The following is a 16,738-nucleotide window of genomic DNA, read 5'->3' as shown; positions in this document are numbered from 1 at the left end:
ATATTTCGCCGCCACCTTTCCTTGAGTTCAGTGGCATTTATTGCCCGAAAGGACTTACCTGTAGTTGCCGGTTTATCTTTCTCTTTCCGTTCACATAGAAATATATATATATAGGTACCTGGTAGTTAGGCGACTGTTCTAGGTTGCATCCTTAGGAAGTTGCATTCTTAAGAAGTTCCATCCTTAAGAAGCTGCATTCTTAGGAATATCAGTCGTTGGCCTAGAACATGGTGGCCAACACTTTTGAGTGTGTGCCCAAATTAGCGATAATCTAAAATATTCTTTCGAATGGCCGCCCACGGAGGACAAAGTGCTTTGAAAGCTTCTTAAATAAGTCTGTTTAGGCAACCAATAACCCTCTTTTTTGTGTGTGAATGGATCAGCTTTAGGAATTACATGTTATTAATAATTAGTAATTCACAAGAAGTAAAATTAATGCACTAGTAAAAATAATAATGGTCTTATTTTCAGAAAAAAGTCTGAGTACTATTCCTATAATTAGACTTGACAGAGTTCATCACAGAAAGCAAAGACTCACATAACTATGTCGAAGTAAATACTGTTAATTATGCCATTGAGATATTTAAAAAAAAAAGTAAGGTATACATCAAACTGCTACGTTCTATAATTAGAACGGATTGACAGAAGGATAGAATTTGCTAGGTTAGGCTAGAACGGACTGCAAGTAAGAATAGGCTAGGTTAGGAAAATGATGTCATACTAAGACTGTTAATACGTTAGACGGGTATTAAGTGTGCTTTTCTCCTACCACCCCCTTCTTTTTTTTTTGTTTTTGCTTCATTGTGTATTTACTAATACGGTATTAGTTAATACGGGCATCGTTAGACACTGCCTCAGCAGCATATCGAAGGACCAGAGGGCAAGCCCATGATTAAATATGGAATGATATGAAACAATATTTTTTTTTACCTAGCTTAAAGGTAAATTTGGCAGTGGCACTGTCAGCATGGTGGGGAGCGGCGGAGTGCCAACTGGTTCACCAAACTGCCAACCATCACAGTGCCGGGTATAATAGCAATTGAGGGAATTTTACGTAATTATCTGCAAGTTCTGATCAATGTGTTAGTGAAACGGTGTATATCCTATACACACAACAAATATACACACATCGAAAACGGGCAAGTTTTAATATTGTATAACAAATAACATAGATTGCAATTAGCTTAGTTATTGACTATATATATATAATATATATATATATATGTTGAATATGACCGAGAGGGTAAGGTTAATAATTCTAACACGAATCTTCTCAATATTTCTTACGTTTTTTTTACTGTCGAGGGAAATTGAAAAATTAACTCTCCAAAATTCATTCTATATATTTGGTTATGTTGAAGACGTCATAAAAAGAAAAGTGAAACGCCATGCAACCTCTCAAGAGTCAACTAACACAACACTTGTACCCTCTATTAGACTGTTTTACAGGAACTTCTTTTTGACGGCTCATAAAACAGAGGAAAGGGTCCTGAAAGATATTATTAATAGGAACGTTATCCCTACAGACAAAAGTCATAAAATACAATTGACAATTTACTACAAAAAAAAACCGGTCAATCTACTCATGAAAAACTCCCCAGACACCAAACAGAACGCCTTGAAGGAGACCAACGTTGTCTATGCCGTCACATGCCCACTTGGGGACTGCAAGCCCCAAAGAACTCAGTATATAGGCAAGACAACAACGTCTCTTTCTAGGCGATTAACAATGCACAAACAACAGGGATCCATCAAGGAACATATAATCTCTTCTCACAACCAGACCATCACCAGAGAAATCTTAACAAGCAACACAGAAATCATCGATAAATACAGCGATAACAGAAAACTCGACATCAGCGAAGCACTACACATCAAAAAGTCAACACCAGCAATCAACAGCCAATTAATGCACAACTATATTCTACCCACTTCAAGACCCCGAACCAACAGAGAAGCAGCAAGAGAAAGTATGGGCCAATAGGCCTTCTGCAGTTACTTCCATTCTTATGTTTTCATACCCATTGATTCGTGTTCAAGCATAGTTCTGTCACTTCACCCAAAACTTTTGTGCCATATCACCTCACCCAAAACGAGTATAAGTATGATGTATGTTATGTGTAAACTAGTCTTTGAAAATGTAAGAAGCATTACGAAACGCGTTCAGGCGTCAGACCAAAAATAAAGAATGAATTTTCGAGAGTTAATTTTTTAATTACCCTCGACAGTGAAGAAAAACGTAAAAAATATTGAGAAGATTCGTGTTAGAATTATTAATATTACCCTTTAGTCATATTCAACAACATATGTTTACAAGAAAGACATATATATATATATATATATATAGGGGGGTACTATATATATATATATATATATATATATATATATATATATATGAAGTAAATAAAGTGAGGGTGAGGTCATACCGTGCGTGACCTGCGAGGGGGAGAGAGGATGTCGTCGCCACGGGCAGAAGTTATGGACTTGAGGTCAACCACTGGTAGAGAGTCCCACATGGACTTGCGTCGGCCGCCTACCTCCATTCCTGTCTCCTGGGGGCGCTCTTCTCACGCTTCCCTTCAGTACTAGAGCTCCTGCTGGGGTATTGTCGCCCCTGGGCACACTCGTGCCCCTCACTGATGACTCTTCTGACCTCCTGGCGCACTGTGACCTTTACTAGCAGTTTCTCTGGCACTTTAGGGTCTAAGACGATTCCTAGACGGACTGAGAGATGCTTGCTTCCTTATAATCTACCTAAATATACTCAAGGAATGTTACACGGTCTTCCTGCTCCACCAAGATCGGTATTAAATGTCTTCTGAAATCGTATTTCTGCATAACAAATTTCTCGGTCCTTTCTAATATTTCGCAGAGTTTTGAAATCCTCCGGGGATATCCTTGCGTTGGGATGAAGTTTTCTGGTATAAGTGGCTTGTTAGAGAAGGTTATATCTTGGTGTTGGAGAAGGAAGAGGAGCTGGCGACTCCTGTGATAATGGGAATATTGGAGTGGAATGAGAAGACAAAGGAAAAGAAATCGATAACCGTGGCGATTACAGGACACAGACTTGTAGCTTGTTCCACTCGACGATTTGGAAACACACTACAGGACCTGCACCCCACCCCCCCTCGTCCTGCACCCCACCTCTGGCACTCCCCGGCACTGGGGTCCGCAACACCAAATGAGAGCCAGAAATGTATTCACTGGCAAACAACAAATCAGAGATGATCACTTCGCTCTAACATTTATCTTCATATTAACACTTAAGGAGTAAGAACGTAAACACCACGAATTTCAGGAACGGAAGACTTCCCGGGCGGATGACGTGTGTGGCGGAGTCACCGCTCACCACAGGCGACGGGACGCACGACAACACTCGTCCCACCACAGGCATCGCACTTCCACGCTAAAGTATCATAGTCGCCACACTTGACATTCATAGTTCGGTACTAAAATCTGAGTGTTAATAGGAGGAGCAGAGCAGCACACAGGGGGTGGCGTACAGTTGTGGTGCCAGTGTGCTCGAGGCAGAGCGGCAGCTTCAGGCCGACCACAGGAGTGCCACCACCGACCAACCAACCAGCCACCAGCGTTGAACTCCGGTCGTAAAAACTCTTGTGTCACTCATGTCCATTTACGGGTGGGCGTGAAGACGGACCTGTGACGGGTGCTGGGAGTCAAGGCTAGGGTCGAGGCCCAGAGCCAAGGGCTGAGGAATGTCATAAGGTCAGCAGGTATGTACGCTTCGGCCCACTACAACGACCCAGGGTCACGAGAGTCGGCAAGCTGTCTTGGCCACAAGATACAAGACACCCCAAGTAGGTGCTGGTGCAATAGGGCCCCGCCGTCCACCACAGGCGAAGTGAGCTCTGCGGCCGGGGGCTCGGTTGATGAGTGTGGTCCTGCACTGGGCATCTGGAGGTGGGCGCCGGGAAGCTGGGTGTTTACCCCCGTCAACACCTTCCACAGTCTCACGTTATCGCCAGGGCGGTGATGGTGCCGGAGCCCCGGTGAGCACAGCACCACCCTCAGAGCAGCAGGGGAGGGCTGGCGAGATGGGGAGGAATTTTAGGAGGTGAGAAGATATAGAAACTATGACGTTAGATGAGAGAGAGGGGGAGGAAGAGAGCCACGGCACGCGCCACTGTTAAATGTAGAGGTGTGGGGCTTACTGCGAGGTCAGGCACATCTTACCAGTTTTTTCTCTAAAGATAAATAATGGAATATTTATGGCTTGTGTGAGGCAGGGTGGGGGGGGGGGGGGTGAGGTAGGGTGAGTAAATGGGCTTTGAGGATCAGACAGTGGTTGGATCAAAGAGAAGGTGGACTGGCTAGGGAGTGAGTGGGCGGGCCATAGAAAGAGTGGGCGGGCGGGCCAGGAAGAGCGTGGGCGGGCCAGGAAGAGAGTGGGCGGGCCAGGGAGAGAGTGGGCGGGCGTTGTGTGTCAGGAGTTAGAGTATGGGTACACGCGTGGAAGTCTATACACCATCTTAGACTGTGTACATAGCGAGGGTGAGGGGTCCTGGTCTGGGAATACCTCACCCCCTCATTCTCTCCTCCCCTCTCCGGACGTGCCTCCCCTCCCCACCTTCCCCTACAGGCACGCCCACGCTGCCCACCAAGCGTAATCAAACGAAATTTATAGTTTCCTGATAAATTATATAGTGTGAGGGAGGTCGAGCTGGCACTGCTGGGGTGCCTTTGTGGCTCTCACACGCCCACTTTTATAATATAAACTATATCTACGCCCACGCCACCTCCCCCATACACGCCCACGCCACCTCCTCCATACACGCCCACGCCACCTCCCCCATACACGCCCACGCCACCTCCCCCATACACGTCCACGCCACCTCCCCCATACACGGCCACGCCACCTCCCCCATACACGTCCACGCCACCTCCCCCATACACGCCCACGCCACCTCCCCCATACACGCCCACGCCACCTCCCCCATACACGTCCACGCCACCTACCCCATACACGCCCACGCCACCTCCCCCATACACGCCCACGCCACTTCCCCATATACGTCCACGCCACCTCCCCCATACACGTCCACGCCACCTCCCCCATACACGCCCACGCCACCTCCCTCATACACGTCCAGCCATAGGTAAGAGGATAATGTTATAACAATATGTTGAAGGAACTGGACTTCACAACCTTGGAGGACAGAGGAAACAGAGGAGATATGATCCCAACATACAAGACACTTAGGGGAATTGGCAGGTGGAAAGGGGCAGCCTCTGTAGATTAAAAGAGAGAGTAGGACACAAGTGGAAGTTGGAAGCACACACGAGTCGAAGAAGGGTAAGGAAATACTCATACCTTGTATGGGTGGCCAACAAGTGGAATGCACGCCAACACATGGTGGGTGGAAGACACTTCCATCTACAATGTTAAGGCCAGATTCGACAAAGAATTTGAACATCAGAATAGTAAAATTTCAATGCAACAGGTGCAATAAGGCTAGTAGGCGGGGCATAAAGAGCTATAGACCTCACGTCCAGTAGTCACTGATAAGTAAGCGAATGTAAAAACAGAGGAAGACTGCAGGACGTTATACAGGAGGGTCATAACAAACTCCAGTTGTCAAACTGATTGATTGCTGGTGTTCAATCCCAACAACTGTAAGATAATGAAACTCCGAAGGAGAGAAAGGAGACCAGGAGCATCTACCCCCGAAGGGGAAGACAACTACAGTCAAAGAAAGATTTGGGAGTGGATATAATTCCAACGCGCAGCCACTTACACACATAGTGTTTCTGGCAGGTCTTTAATCTAACAGATAAAAGTAAAAGTATTAATAGGTACATTGTAGCAGAATTTGAGTTCAACATGATAACTACAATATAAGTTGATAGCATTGATTGTACTGATATTGATAGCATTGGACCAAGCTCTCACAAGTCAAGCCTGGCCCTCGGGCCGGGCTTGGGGAGTAGAAGAACTCTCAGAATCCCATCCAGGTACAATCCAGGTATACTGGTTAAGTTGCATGTCTTAAGTACTAAAATTGGGTGAGTGGGTAGTACAAGATACAGTGTGAGTTTGTGACACATGGTAGGAAACTACGAGGATGAAATTCGGTACTTTTTGGTTTTACTTTTGAGTATCTTCTTCTTGAGGTTATCTTGAGATGATTTCGGGGCTTTTTAGTGTCCCCGCGGCCCGGTCCTCGACCAGGCCTCCACCCCCAGGAAGCAGCCCGTGACAGCTGACTAACACCCAGGTACCTATTTTACTGCTAGGTAACAGGGGCATAGGATGAAAGAAATTCTGCCCATTGTTTCTCGCCGGCGTTTGGGATCGAACCCAGGACCACAGGATCACAAGTCCAGTGTGCTGTCCGTAAACCATAAGTTAGACAATTTTTTTTAATCATTATGGTGTGAGTTCCAAAGACGGTCCTTTTATTTGTATCGTGTTTGCACAGATTTCGTCTGACTGGGGATATCAAGGATATATTTATTTCTGGTGTAGTGCTCATAGGTTCTACTACACCTTTCAAGGAAGAGTTTCAGATCAAAATTATCATTTAGGAAAAGATTTTGTATGTAAAATAGGACATGAGAATGTGTGAAGTGAGTGTATGTTCAGCATGTTTAGGGATTTAAACAGAGTGGCTGCGTGTTGTCTGAAGACAGATTATGTTATAGTTCCAAAGCAGATTTTGCTGAGTAATGATGGGCTTGAGGTAATTTGTAGTTGTTGAACCTCATACACAGATACCTTATGTTAGATAGGGATAGATTGGCGAGTAGTATAATGAAAGGAAAGCAGAGTGGGGAACATAATATCTGATTTTAGAGAGTATCCCAATACTGTTCTTTTAAGAACAGTATCTATATTTGACAAAGTAGTTTTCTAACTCAAACAATGTGGGGTTTTTTATTCTACACATATTTATAATGTCTCCTAGATGTTCACATTTTCTCAGGTCAAGGCGGTGTCCGTCACTCTCACCACAGATTCTGCAACTCCGCTGATTAGCTGTTGCTTCCATCCCGAATCTCGATGGGTATTTGTATCTAAAACTAATTCTTGCTATTACGGATTCTCTCCCTCGGCCATCTTCCCTTCCTCTATAATGATTGGGATTGCCAGCTGCAACCACTTTGTACCAGCGTACAGATTAACTGATTTGTTCTTCTATCCTCCTATCCTCAGTTACCTTGTCACGGTGATGTTGCCTCATGATGCCTCTAACTTGGGTATGAAGCATTCAATATAGTCTCGTTTAGCACCCTCAGCAGCCAGCACATCTGCTCCTTCATTTCTACAGGTTCCAATGGAATCTGTACTCCTGTGGATTCCTGGGGGAGTCCACAGGAATTTTATTACCCTTCCCTGATTGGTTAGTACATTCACGACTCTTAATTTCAGCGACTTCCTCTTGGTTTTTCTGTTTTTTTCCCTAAGACTTTGTTGTGTTGCTTTTGAGTCAGTGCAGATCACTGCACCGTTTAGTGTTTCTTTCAAGGAATCTTAACGCCATAACAATGACAGTTAGCTCCGCTTGTGTTGAAGAGGCATAGTTTTCAATGCGTGTTTTTTCTTCATATCCATTTTGAAAAAATTATTCCTAATTACAGTGTATGCTGCACGTAGGTTTAGATGAACGGTAGGATTAGATGAACCATCAGTGTAGATTTGATCTAATTAATTTCCTATATCTTAATAAACGTCCTCGAAATATTTATGCCTCATTTCTTGTGGTATCATGTTGGGCTTTTTTTCGTTGTCATCTCGTGTATTATAATGTTGCAGCATCCCAGGGAAGCAACATACCTGCAGGCATGTGTTCACGGGCTAACTCAAACAAGGTGAAGTTCTTCGATGTAGCAGACTGATTGGTGATGCTATTTTGAGCTTTTCCCGTCTCCTGCTGTGATTAGCACAGACCTCTCGTGTTTCTTGGCAATGTCATTGTAGTGGGCGGGGGTCTCTGGCTATCTTAATTGCAAGCTTAGCATTCAGTTCCGTAACTCAGCTTTAACACTGGGAGACACAGCTCGTCTCGTAGATTCCATGTTCTGGCTGTTTGTGGGGCTGTGGGGGGTGACCCTCACCTTCTGGCTCACCACCACCGCCACTTCTCACTACTATCACCACCTCCTCCACTGCCTCCTATCACCTGGCGCTCACTCTCTCACACGTCGCCAGACCAGGCAAGGCGCCACACGCTGTGATAACGTCGACCATCACAGTTGAGTAAGACTGTGAGTGTGGTGACCAAGATAACTCTAGGCTGGGCCTTACCTTCTCGGACACACACACATATACACACAAGAATGGATTATTTAACACGGGTGGTACACGCACAAGGGAACACAGGTGGAAGCCGAGTACCCAAATGTTAGAGTACCAGTAGTGGTATTAACAGTGGGTACTCAGTAGTGCTGAGTACCCACTGTTAGATAGAGACATTAGAAAGATTTTTTTCAGTGTCAGAGTAGTTAGTAAATGGAATACACTAGGAAGTGATGTGATGGAGGCAGCTCCATTCACAGTTTCAAATGTAGATACGATAGAGCCCAGTAGGCTCAGGAATCTGTACACCAGTTGATTGACAATTGAGAGGCGGGACCAAAGAGAAAGAGCTCAACACCCGCAAGCACAACTAGGTGAGCACACACACACACACACACACACACACACACACACACACACACACACACACACACACACACACACACACACACACACACACACACACACACACAGATTTTAGAAGAATAGGAAAATATGAGAAAGAAAAGAACCGCCCCTTAAGGGTGACCTTTAATGGAGTGAAAAACATGATGGAAGTGCTAAGAAATGCCAGGAAACTGCAGAGTGATGAGGTTGGCAAATCTTGGTCAATAAGACAAGACCTCTCCAAGGAAGACAGAGAAAAGCTGAAAATGAACTTAATTGAGGCAAAACGGCTAAATGGGGATAGAAATGAAGAAGACAGAAATTCTTTTTTTTACAAAGTGACAGGGACTGGAAAGCTTGTGAAATGGTACATAAAAACAAAGCAACAAGATCAGTAGTGGAAGGGGGAGTAAAGAGCAAAGGAAAAGGGAACATGTTCCTGAAAATTGTATATACCAACATAGATGGAGTGAGGTCAAAAACTTTGGAGTTGCAAGATATAATCCAGCTTAGGGTCCCAGATATTGTTGCATTATCAGAAACGAAACTTGAAGGAAATATAATAAATGAAGTCATATTCCCAAGAGGCTACTCAGTTTGGAGACGTGACAGGAAAACTAGGAAGGGAGGAGGAGTGGCTGTACTGGTGAAAAAACACCTGAAGGTAAAAGAGTTAATATTTGAAAACCCTCGAGATATTGACATAATGGCATTGCAGGTCTGGAATCAGGATGATAACCTGATAATTGTAAATACCTACAGCCCACCAGCAAGCAACACGTGGACAAAGGAAGAACTGGATGACAAACGAGAGGGCCTCATAATGGTCATGAGAGATATTATTGTACAAGCAGATAAAGATAAATCACGACTGTTGATACTGGGGGACTTCAACTTTAGAGCAATAGACTGGGAGGCCTATGAAGCAAGAACGGAGGACTTTTGGACATGCAGATTTGTGAACCTCATTCTGGAGACATTCTTGTATCAACACATAAAGCAAGCCACAAGAATGAGGGAAGGAGATATACCGTCAGTACTGGATCTAGTATTCACCAGGAAAGAAGAAGAGATTTTTGACATCCAGTACCTTCCTCCCTTGGGAAAGAGTGATCACGTCCTGTTAGACATTAAATATGCTTTAAGATATCATCTAGAAGAAAATGGGGACATTGAAACAGTTGATAAACTCGATTTAAAGAGAGGCAACTATGGGGAACTTCAAAATTTTTTTAATGAGTGTAATTGGACAGAATTGTTGCTAGGCAGGGAAGTAAATGAAATGTATGCCAAATTTTTAAAAATATACGAGGAAGGCACACAAACATTCATACCAAAACAGAGATGCAGGACCAGAAAACAGGATTGGTTTGACAGAAATTGTGAGAGGGCAAGAGACCAAAAGACACAAAAATGGAATCGGTATAGGAAGAGGCCAAACCCCCAAACATACCAGCGATACAAAGATGCGAGAAACAATTATACAGCAGTAAGGAGAGAGGCAGAAAGAAATTTTGAAAAAGGGATAGCAGATAAATGTAAAACAGAACCGGGCCTATTCTACAAATTCATAAACAACAAATTGCAGGTAAAGGATAATATCCAGAGGTTGAAAATGGGAAACAGATTCACGGAAAATGAAAGGGAAATGTGTGAAACATTAAATGAAAAGTTCCAAAGTGTGTTTGTACAAAATGAAATCTTCAGAGAACCAGACACAATAAGAATTCCAGAGAACAACATAGAGCGGATAGAGGTGTCTAGAGATGAAGTGGAAAATATGCTAAAGGAGCTCGGGAGGAACAAAGCAGCTGGCCCAGATGGCGTTTCACCATGGGTTCTGAGAGAATGTGCATCTGAGCTCAGCATTCCACTTCACCTGATCTTTCAGGCATCCCTGTGTACAGGAATCGTAGCAGACGTGTGGAAACAGGCTAACATAGTTCCAATCTACAAAAGTGGCAGCAGGGAAGACCCCCTCAATTATAGACCTGTATCATTGACAAGTGTAATAGTGAAAGTATTGGAAAAGCTAATCAAAACTAAATGGGTAGAACACCTGGAGAGAAATGATATAATATCAGACAGACAGTATGGTTTTCGATCAGGAAGATCCTGTGTATCGAATTTACTCAGTTTCTATGATCGGGCCACAGAGATATTACAGGAAAGAGATGGCTGGGTTGACTGCATCTATCTGGACCTAAAAAAGGCTTTCGACAGAGTTCCACATAAGAGGTTGTTCTGGAAACTGGAAAATATTGGAGGGGTGACAGGTAAGCTTCTATCATGGATGAAAAATTTTCTGACTGATAGAAAAATGAGGGCAGTAATCAGAGGCAATGTATCGGAATGGAGAAATGTCACAAGTGGAGTACCACAGGGTTCAGTTCTTGCACCAGTGATGTTTATTGTGTACATAAATGATCTACCAGTTGGTATACAGAATTATATGAACATGTTTGCTGATGATGCTAAGATAATAGGAAGGTTAAGAAATTTAGATGATTGTCATGCCCTTCAAGAAGACCTGGACAAAATAAGTATATGGAGCACCACTTGGCAAATGGAATTTAATGTTAATAAATGTCATGTTATGGAATGTGGAATAGGAGAACATAGACCCCACACAACCTATATATTATGTGAGAAATCTTTAAAGAATTCTGATAAAGAAAGAGATCTAGGAGTGGTTCTAGATAGAAAACTATCACCTGAGGACCACATTAAGAATATTGTGCAAGGAGCCTATGCAATGCTTTCTAACTTCAGAATTGCATTTAAATACATGGATGGCGATATACTAAAGAAATTGTTCATGACTTTTGTTAGGCCAAAGCTAGAATATGCAGCTGTTGTGTGGTGCCCATATCTTAAGAAGCACATCAACAAACTGGAAAAGGTGCAAAGACATGCTACTAAGTGGCTCCCAGAACTGAAGGGCAAGAGCTACGAGGAGAGGTTAGAAGCATTAAATATGCCAAAACTAGAAGACAGAAGAAAAAGAGGTGATATGATCACTACGTACAAAATAGTAACAGGAATTGATAAAATCGACAGGGAAGACTTCCTGAGACCTGGAACTTCAAGAACAAGAGGCCATAGATTTAAACTAGCTAAACACAGATGCCGAAGAAATATAAGAAAATTCACCTTCGCAAATAGAGTGGTAGACGGTTGGAACAAGTTAAGTGAGAAGGTGGTGGAGGCCAAGACCGTCAGTAGTTTCAAAGCGTTATATGACAAAGAGTGCTGGGAAGACGGGACACCACGAGCGTAGCTCTCATCCTGTAACTACACTTAGGTAATTACACTTAGGTAATTACACACACACACACAAGATTCTCAAGGGAATCGACAGGGTTGATAAAGACAGGCTATTTAACACAAGGGGCACACGCACTAGGGGACACAGGTGGAAACTGAATGCCCCAATGAGCCACAGAGATATTATTTATTTATTTTATTTTTGTTTATTTATATATATACAAGAAGGTACATTGGGTTTGTGAGAATACATTGGATAGTACAGTATTTACATTCTTGTAAAGCCACTAGTACGCGCAGCGTTTCGGGCAGGTCCTTAATCTAGCAGATAATTTTAAGTAGGTAATTTCAATCAGAATTGATAAATGAAAGATACATTACAAGTGAGAAATGAGATGAGAGAGATAAGTAAGTATATTAAAGCACATTGTTATATTAAAGCTCTGATTGATTACATTGACAGCTTGATTAGTAATTTAAACAAGATTAATAGACATATTAGAAAGAACTTTTTTAGTGTCAGAGTGGTTGACAAATGGAATGCCCTAGGAAGTAATGTGGTGGAGGCTGACTCCATACACAGTTTCAAACATAGATATGATAGAGCCCAGTAGGCTCAGGGATCTGTACACCAGTTGATTGACAGTTGAGAGGCGGGACCAAAGAGCCAGAGCTCATCCCCCATTCTGAGTTGAAAGATTGGTTTTGGAGAACTCCTCTTTCAACTAAACCCTGATGCAAGAATAATAGTTAGAGGGATAGAAGCCCTAAACCAGAAGATAGTAAATACAGAATATGCGGTCATATTCAATATATATATATATATATATATATATATATATATATATATATATATATATATATATATAATGTGTGTGTGTAAATCGCATGTGTTCTGTGCGGCTTCAATGGGCCAAACAGCTGTTGGTTCAACAGCTGTTTGGCGAGTACAGAACTAGGTCCCTATCACGCACACCCTGCAACCCACCCCTACCATCATCCCCAACACCTGCCACCATCCCCAACACCTATCATCATCCCCAACACCTGCCACCATCACTATACCACCATCCCCAACACCCTGCCACTATCCACGAACCCATCCTGTTGGCGGTAGGCCTAGGATGTCGTTCTCGACTCACAAATGGAGAATCCCAGATTCAATTCCCGGAAAGGATGGAAATGGTTGGGCATATTTCCTTTCACCTAAAGCACTGTTCTCCTAGCAGTAAATAGGTACCCGGGAGTTAGTCAACTATTGTGGGGTTACATCTTTGGGAGGGCCAGAAGTTCGACCTTGAGGGGGGGGGGGGGGGTGAGGCTCGATATATGTCTAACGTATAAGAGCGTATAACGTATACAAAATATTGCCGGAGCAAAAGTGGAAGTCTTCAAGAAAAAAAACTGGATACTTTTCTGCGAGAAGTGCCGGACCAACTGGGTTGTGATGGGTCTGCGGGCCACTCCAAGCAACAGCCTGTTGGACCAAGTTATCACATGGCAAGGCTGAGACCTCGGGCCGGGCTTGGGAGAGTAGAAGAACTCCCCCCCATCCCCTCCAGGTATAATCCAGGTATATCGGGATACAAAGGTTACCTATCCCCGATAAAACTAATTATTATTAATGATTAAATTGTATAAGAGACAATGTGTCAAACTTGCACGCAGTGAGGTCTGATTAAGACCTGCGTTCTGTGCTGTTTTTGTGACTCGCTTATCTAGTTACTGTACTTTAATTATTATAATAATTATAATTACAGTGTTATAACTATTACAGTATATTAATTACATAAGGGAGTTGTCTCAACGTTCCAATTATAAATACGCAACCATTTATGAATAAAGCTTGTGATTTGTGCCTTCCTCTCAGCTCTGTGTTCCTGCTGAGCTACAGCTTATGCGGTGAGTATCGGGTGCACAATAAAGTAGTCGCTGTTGGCCTCATCACACAAACTGTTGTGGGTTACATCCTGGGGAAGCTCAGTCGTTCCCCGCAATGAGAAACCAAATAAATTAGTTACTGTAAAACTTCATAAAAACGATGCACGGGACGTTGATCAGTTTTCTATAATTCCTACTTACAGAAAATGAGAAGTTAGTATAACTCTTGAGGACCAGAGGAATTTATTGAGGGGCCGCTAACATTAGTGGCTTCGACGAGGACAGGAAGCCGGCGGCTTGTTAAAGGTCCTACACATTTGCCTTGATGATTTTTTCCAGTTGTACTTTAAAAGTTAAAAGAGTTTTGTCGTTTACGGCTTCGGCGGGTAAGCGATTTCATGAGTTTATAACTCTGTGGGTGAAAAAGCATCTACTGTTCTCAGTCTTACACTGTGGCTTGTTGAGCTTGAAACAGTTGCTCCCTGTTTGTGTTACATCACTGGGTTACTCCCAAGCCCCATTCCTTACTTCTGGACCACGACTCGACATAAGTTATACTATGTCATTTATATAACCGAATTATATAACCAAACCAAATTTACTTAAGCTATAACGGTGTCAAGTGAGCCTATAATTTAGCTTAATTTACCTAAGGGCCACCATTAGTGATCAGAAAATCCACTAGATTTAACCCTTAGGGTTATAAACCCATGGAATTTCCAACCAGCCGAAGCCATACGTGCCAATACATTAATTACCGCATTTCAAAATCCAATTGAAAAAAAACTCAGGAACAATGGGGAAGGGGGAGAATTTTTGACAAGCCGCCTTTTTTCCTGTTCTCATCGAGGCCACAAGAGAGAAGGTGACCTTCAGGTAAATTCGGGTAAACATTTTCTCTCAGGATTTTCTCCTTGAGCTTGCAGATATGTGGGGTTAGACTGATCGGTCAGTAGTTTTCTGAACTCTTTCTGCGTGGTTTAGAAGATATTGGGAGTGGTGACATTTGCATAGTTCCCATTTAGGGGACTCTAACTTGGGCCAGAGAGTTGAAGTTTCAGTGGTAGACATAGTTCACCCGCTATAGTTCTTTTATGATTTTGGATAAAATTCCATCCACACCTAATATATAATTTTCTTACAGAGTCTTTTATCTTAGGGTTTTACTTTTTTATATACGCATAAAAAATTGGGATCTTTCTAGATGTTCTGTGAACTAGTTTTCTTTTATAGCTTCATTTTTGTGATTTTATTGTTTGACAGCTTTTCAATTCGTTATGGAGTGAGTTCCATAGAACAGGTCCCTTTATTTGCTTAAAGTGTTTACACAGATTAAGTTTGACTCTGGGGATATCAAAGAGATATTTATTTCTGGTGTGGTGATTATTTGTTCTATTACATCTGTCCAAGAAGAGTTTCAGAACAGGATTTGCATTTAAGAACAGAGTTTTGTAAATGTAATTGGCACAAGTAAATGTGTAGAGTGCGGTTATCTTAGCGTGTTTAGGGATTTAAACAGGAGGGGGGGGGGGGGGGGCTGAGTGTTGTCTGAAAGCAGAGTTTGTTATTGTTCTGATTTTTACTGGGTGATGATGGGCTTGAGGTAGTTTGCAGACTGAGTCCCATTCACAGATACCATATGTAAGATGGGGATAGATTAACGCATAGTATAGCGAGAGGAGAGCAGAGTTTGGAACATTATATCTGATTTTACAGAGTATACCAACTGTTTTTGAGACTTTCTTGGTTATGTGTTGTATGTGGATGCTGAAGTTGAGTCTCTTCTCTAAGTATAGGCCAAGGAACTTCCCATCATTTTTATTGCTGATTATAACATTGTTTATCTGAAGCTTAATTGCATTTGTTGATTTGCTTTTAAATAAGATGTAGTAGGTATTTTCTATGTTTAGTGTGAGTTTGTTGGTTGACATCCATAAGTGAACTTTTTTTAGTTCATTGTTTACAACGTTATTTTTTATTGAGTGTGGGTTGGGGTCTGAGTAGATGAGGGTAGTATCGTCAGCAAATAATATAAGTGTAAGTATGTTAGAGACATTAGGCAGATCATTGATGTATATAAAAAATAGGAGAGGTCCAAGATGCTGCCCTGTGGCACTCCTACGGTTAATGGTAGAGTGGTAAAGGTTATGTCATTGATGGCTACATATTGGTGTCTCACTAAGATAGGATCGGATATTTATTTATTTATTTATTTATTTTATTTATTTATATATATACAAGAAGGTAATTGGGTTTGTGAGAATACATTGGATAGTACAGTATTTACATTCTTGTAAAGCCACTAGTACGCGCAGCGTTTCGGGCAGGTCCTTAATCTAGCAGATAATTTTAAGTAGGTAATTTCAATCAGAATTGATAAATGATAAAGATACATTACAAGAGAAAAATGAGATGAGAGAGATAAGTAAGTATATTAAAGCACATTGTTATATTAAAGCTCTGATTGATTACATTGACAGCTTGATTAGTAATTTAAACAAGATTTATAAACACCATACAACAGATTGGCAGCACATATAAGAAAACAGCAATGATCACAATGGTAAAGATGTTCAAATTGGGAACATAAAGGTTGGGAGATTGAGTAGCAATTGATACAGTGCAATTTTAAGGCAAAAAGTGAAAAACTATGAAGATGAAATTAGGTACTTTTTAGTATTGATTTTGAATGATGTAAAAGTTGGACAGCTTTTCAATTCAGTAGGGAGTGAGTTCCATAAACTGGGTCCCTTTATTTGCATAGAGTGTTTACACAGATTAAGTTTAACTCTGGGGATATCAAAGAGATATAGTTCAGGGCATTCCATGGCCTCGGATTCCATAATGGTGGAGTTTAAGTAAGAGGTAGTTATGGTTAACAGTATCAAAGGCCTTCCTCAGGTCAACGAAGAGTCCAATTGGAAACTCACTTTTGTCAAGGGCTGA

At 42.1% G+C, this 16,738-nt stretch overlaps 1 protein-coding gene across 6 annotated transcripts in view; it reads right to left on the bottom strand.

Moving 5' to 3' along the window:
- FipoQ (F-box/LRR-repeat protein FipoQ) overlaps positions 1–16,738 on the bottom strand; it is an 87,006-nt gene that overhangs the window by 29,908 nt on the left and 40,360 nt on the right. For 4 of the 6 annotated variants that reach the window (XR_011225272.1, XR_011225273.1, XR_011225274.1 and 1 more), the window contains exon 1: positions 2,427–2,558. The exons of the other annotated variants lie outside the window; for them this stretch is intronic. Coding sequence is in view for 1 of the 4 variants with exons in the window: in XM_045752173.2 (XP_045608129.1) it covers positions 2,427–2,543 (117 nt within the window). In the remaining 3 variants the exon portion in view is untranslated. Of the gene's footprint in view, positions 1–2,426; positions 2,559–16,738 lie in introns of those variants that run through there. 6 annotated transcript variants of the gene reach the window in all.

This window comes from Procambarus clarkii, chromosome 82 (assembly GCF_040958095.1).
Source record: "Procambarus clarkii isolate CNS0578487 chromosome 82, FALCON_Pclarkii_2.0, whole genome shotgun sequence".
Lineage (NCBI taxonomy): Eukaryota > Metazoa > Arthropoda > Malacostraca > Decapoda > Cambaridae > Procambarus > Procambarus clarkii.
The sequence above is the reverse complement of the archived record's forward strand: the minus strand, read 5'-3'. Positions and strand labels throughout refer to the sequence as shown.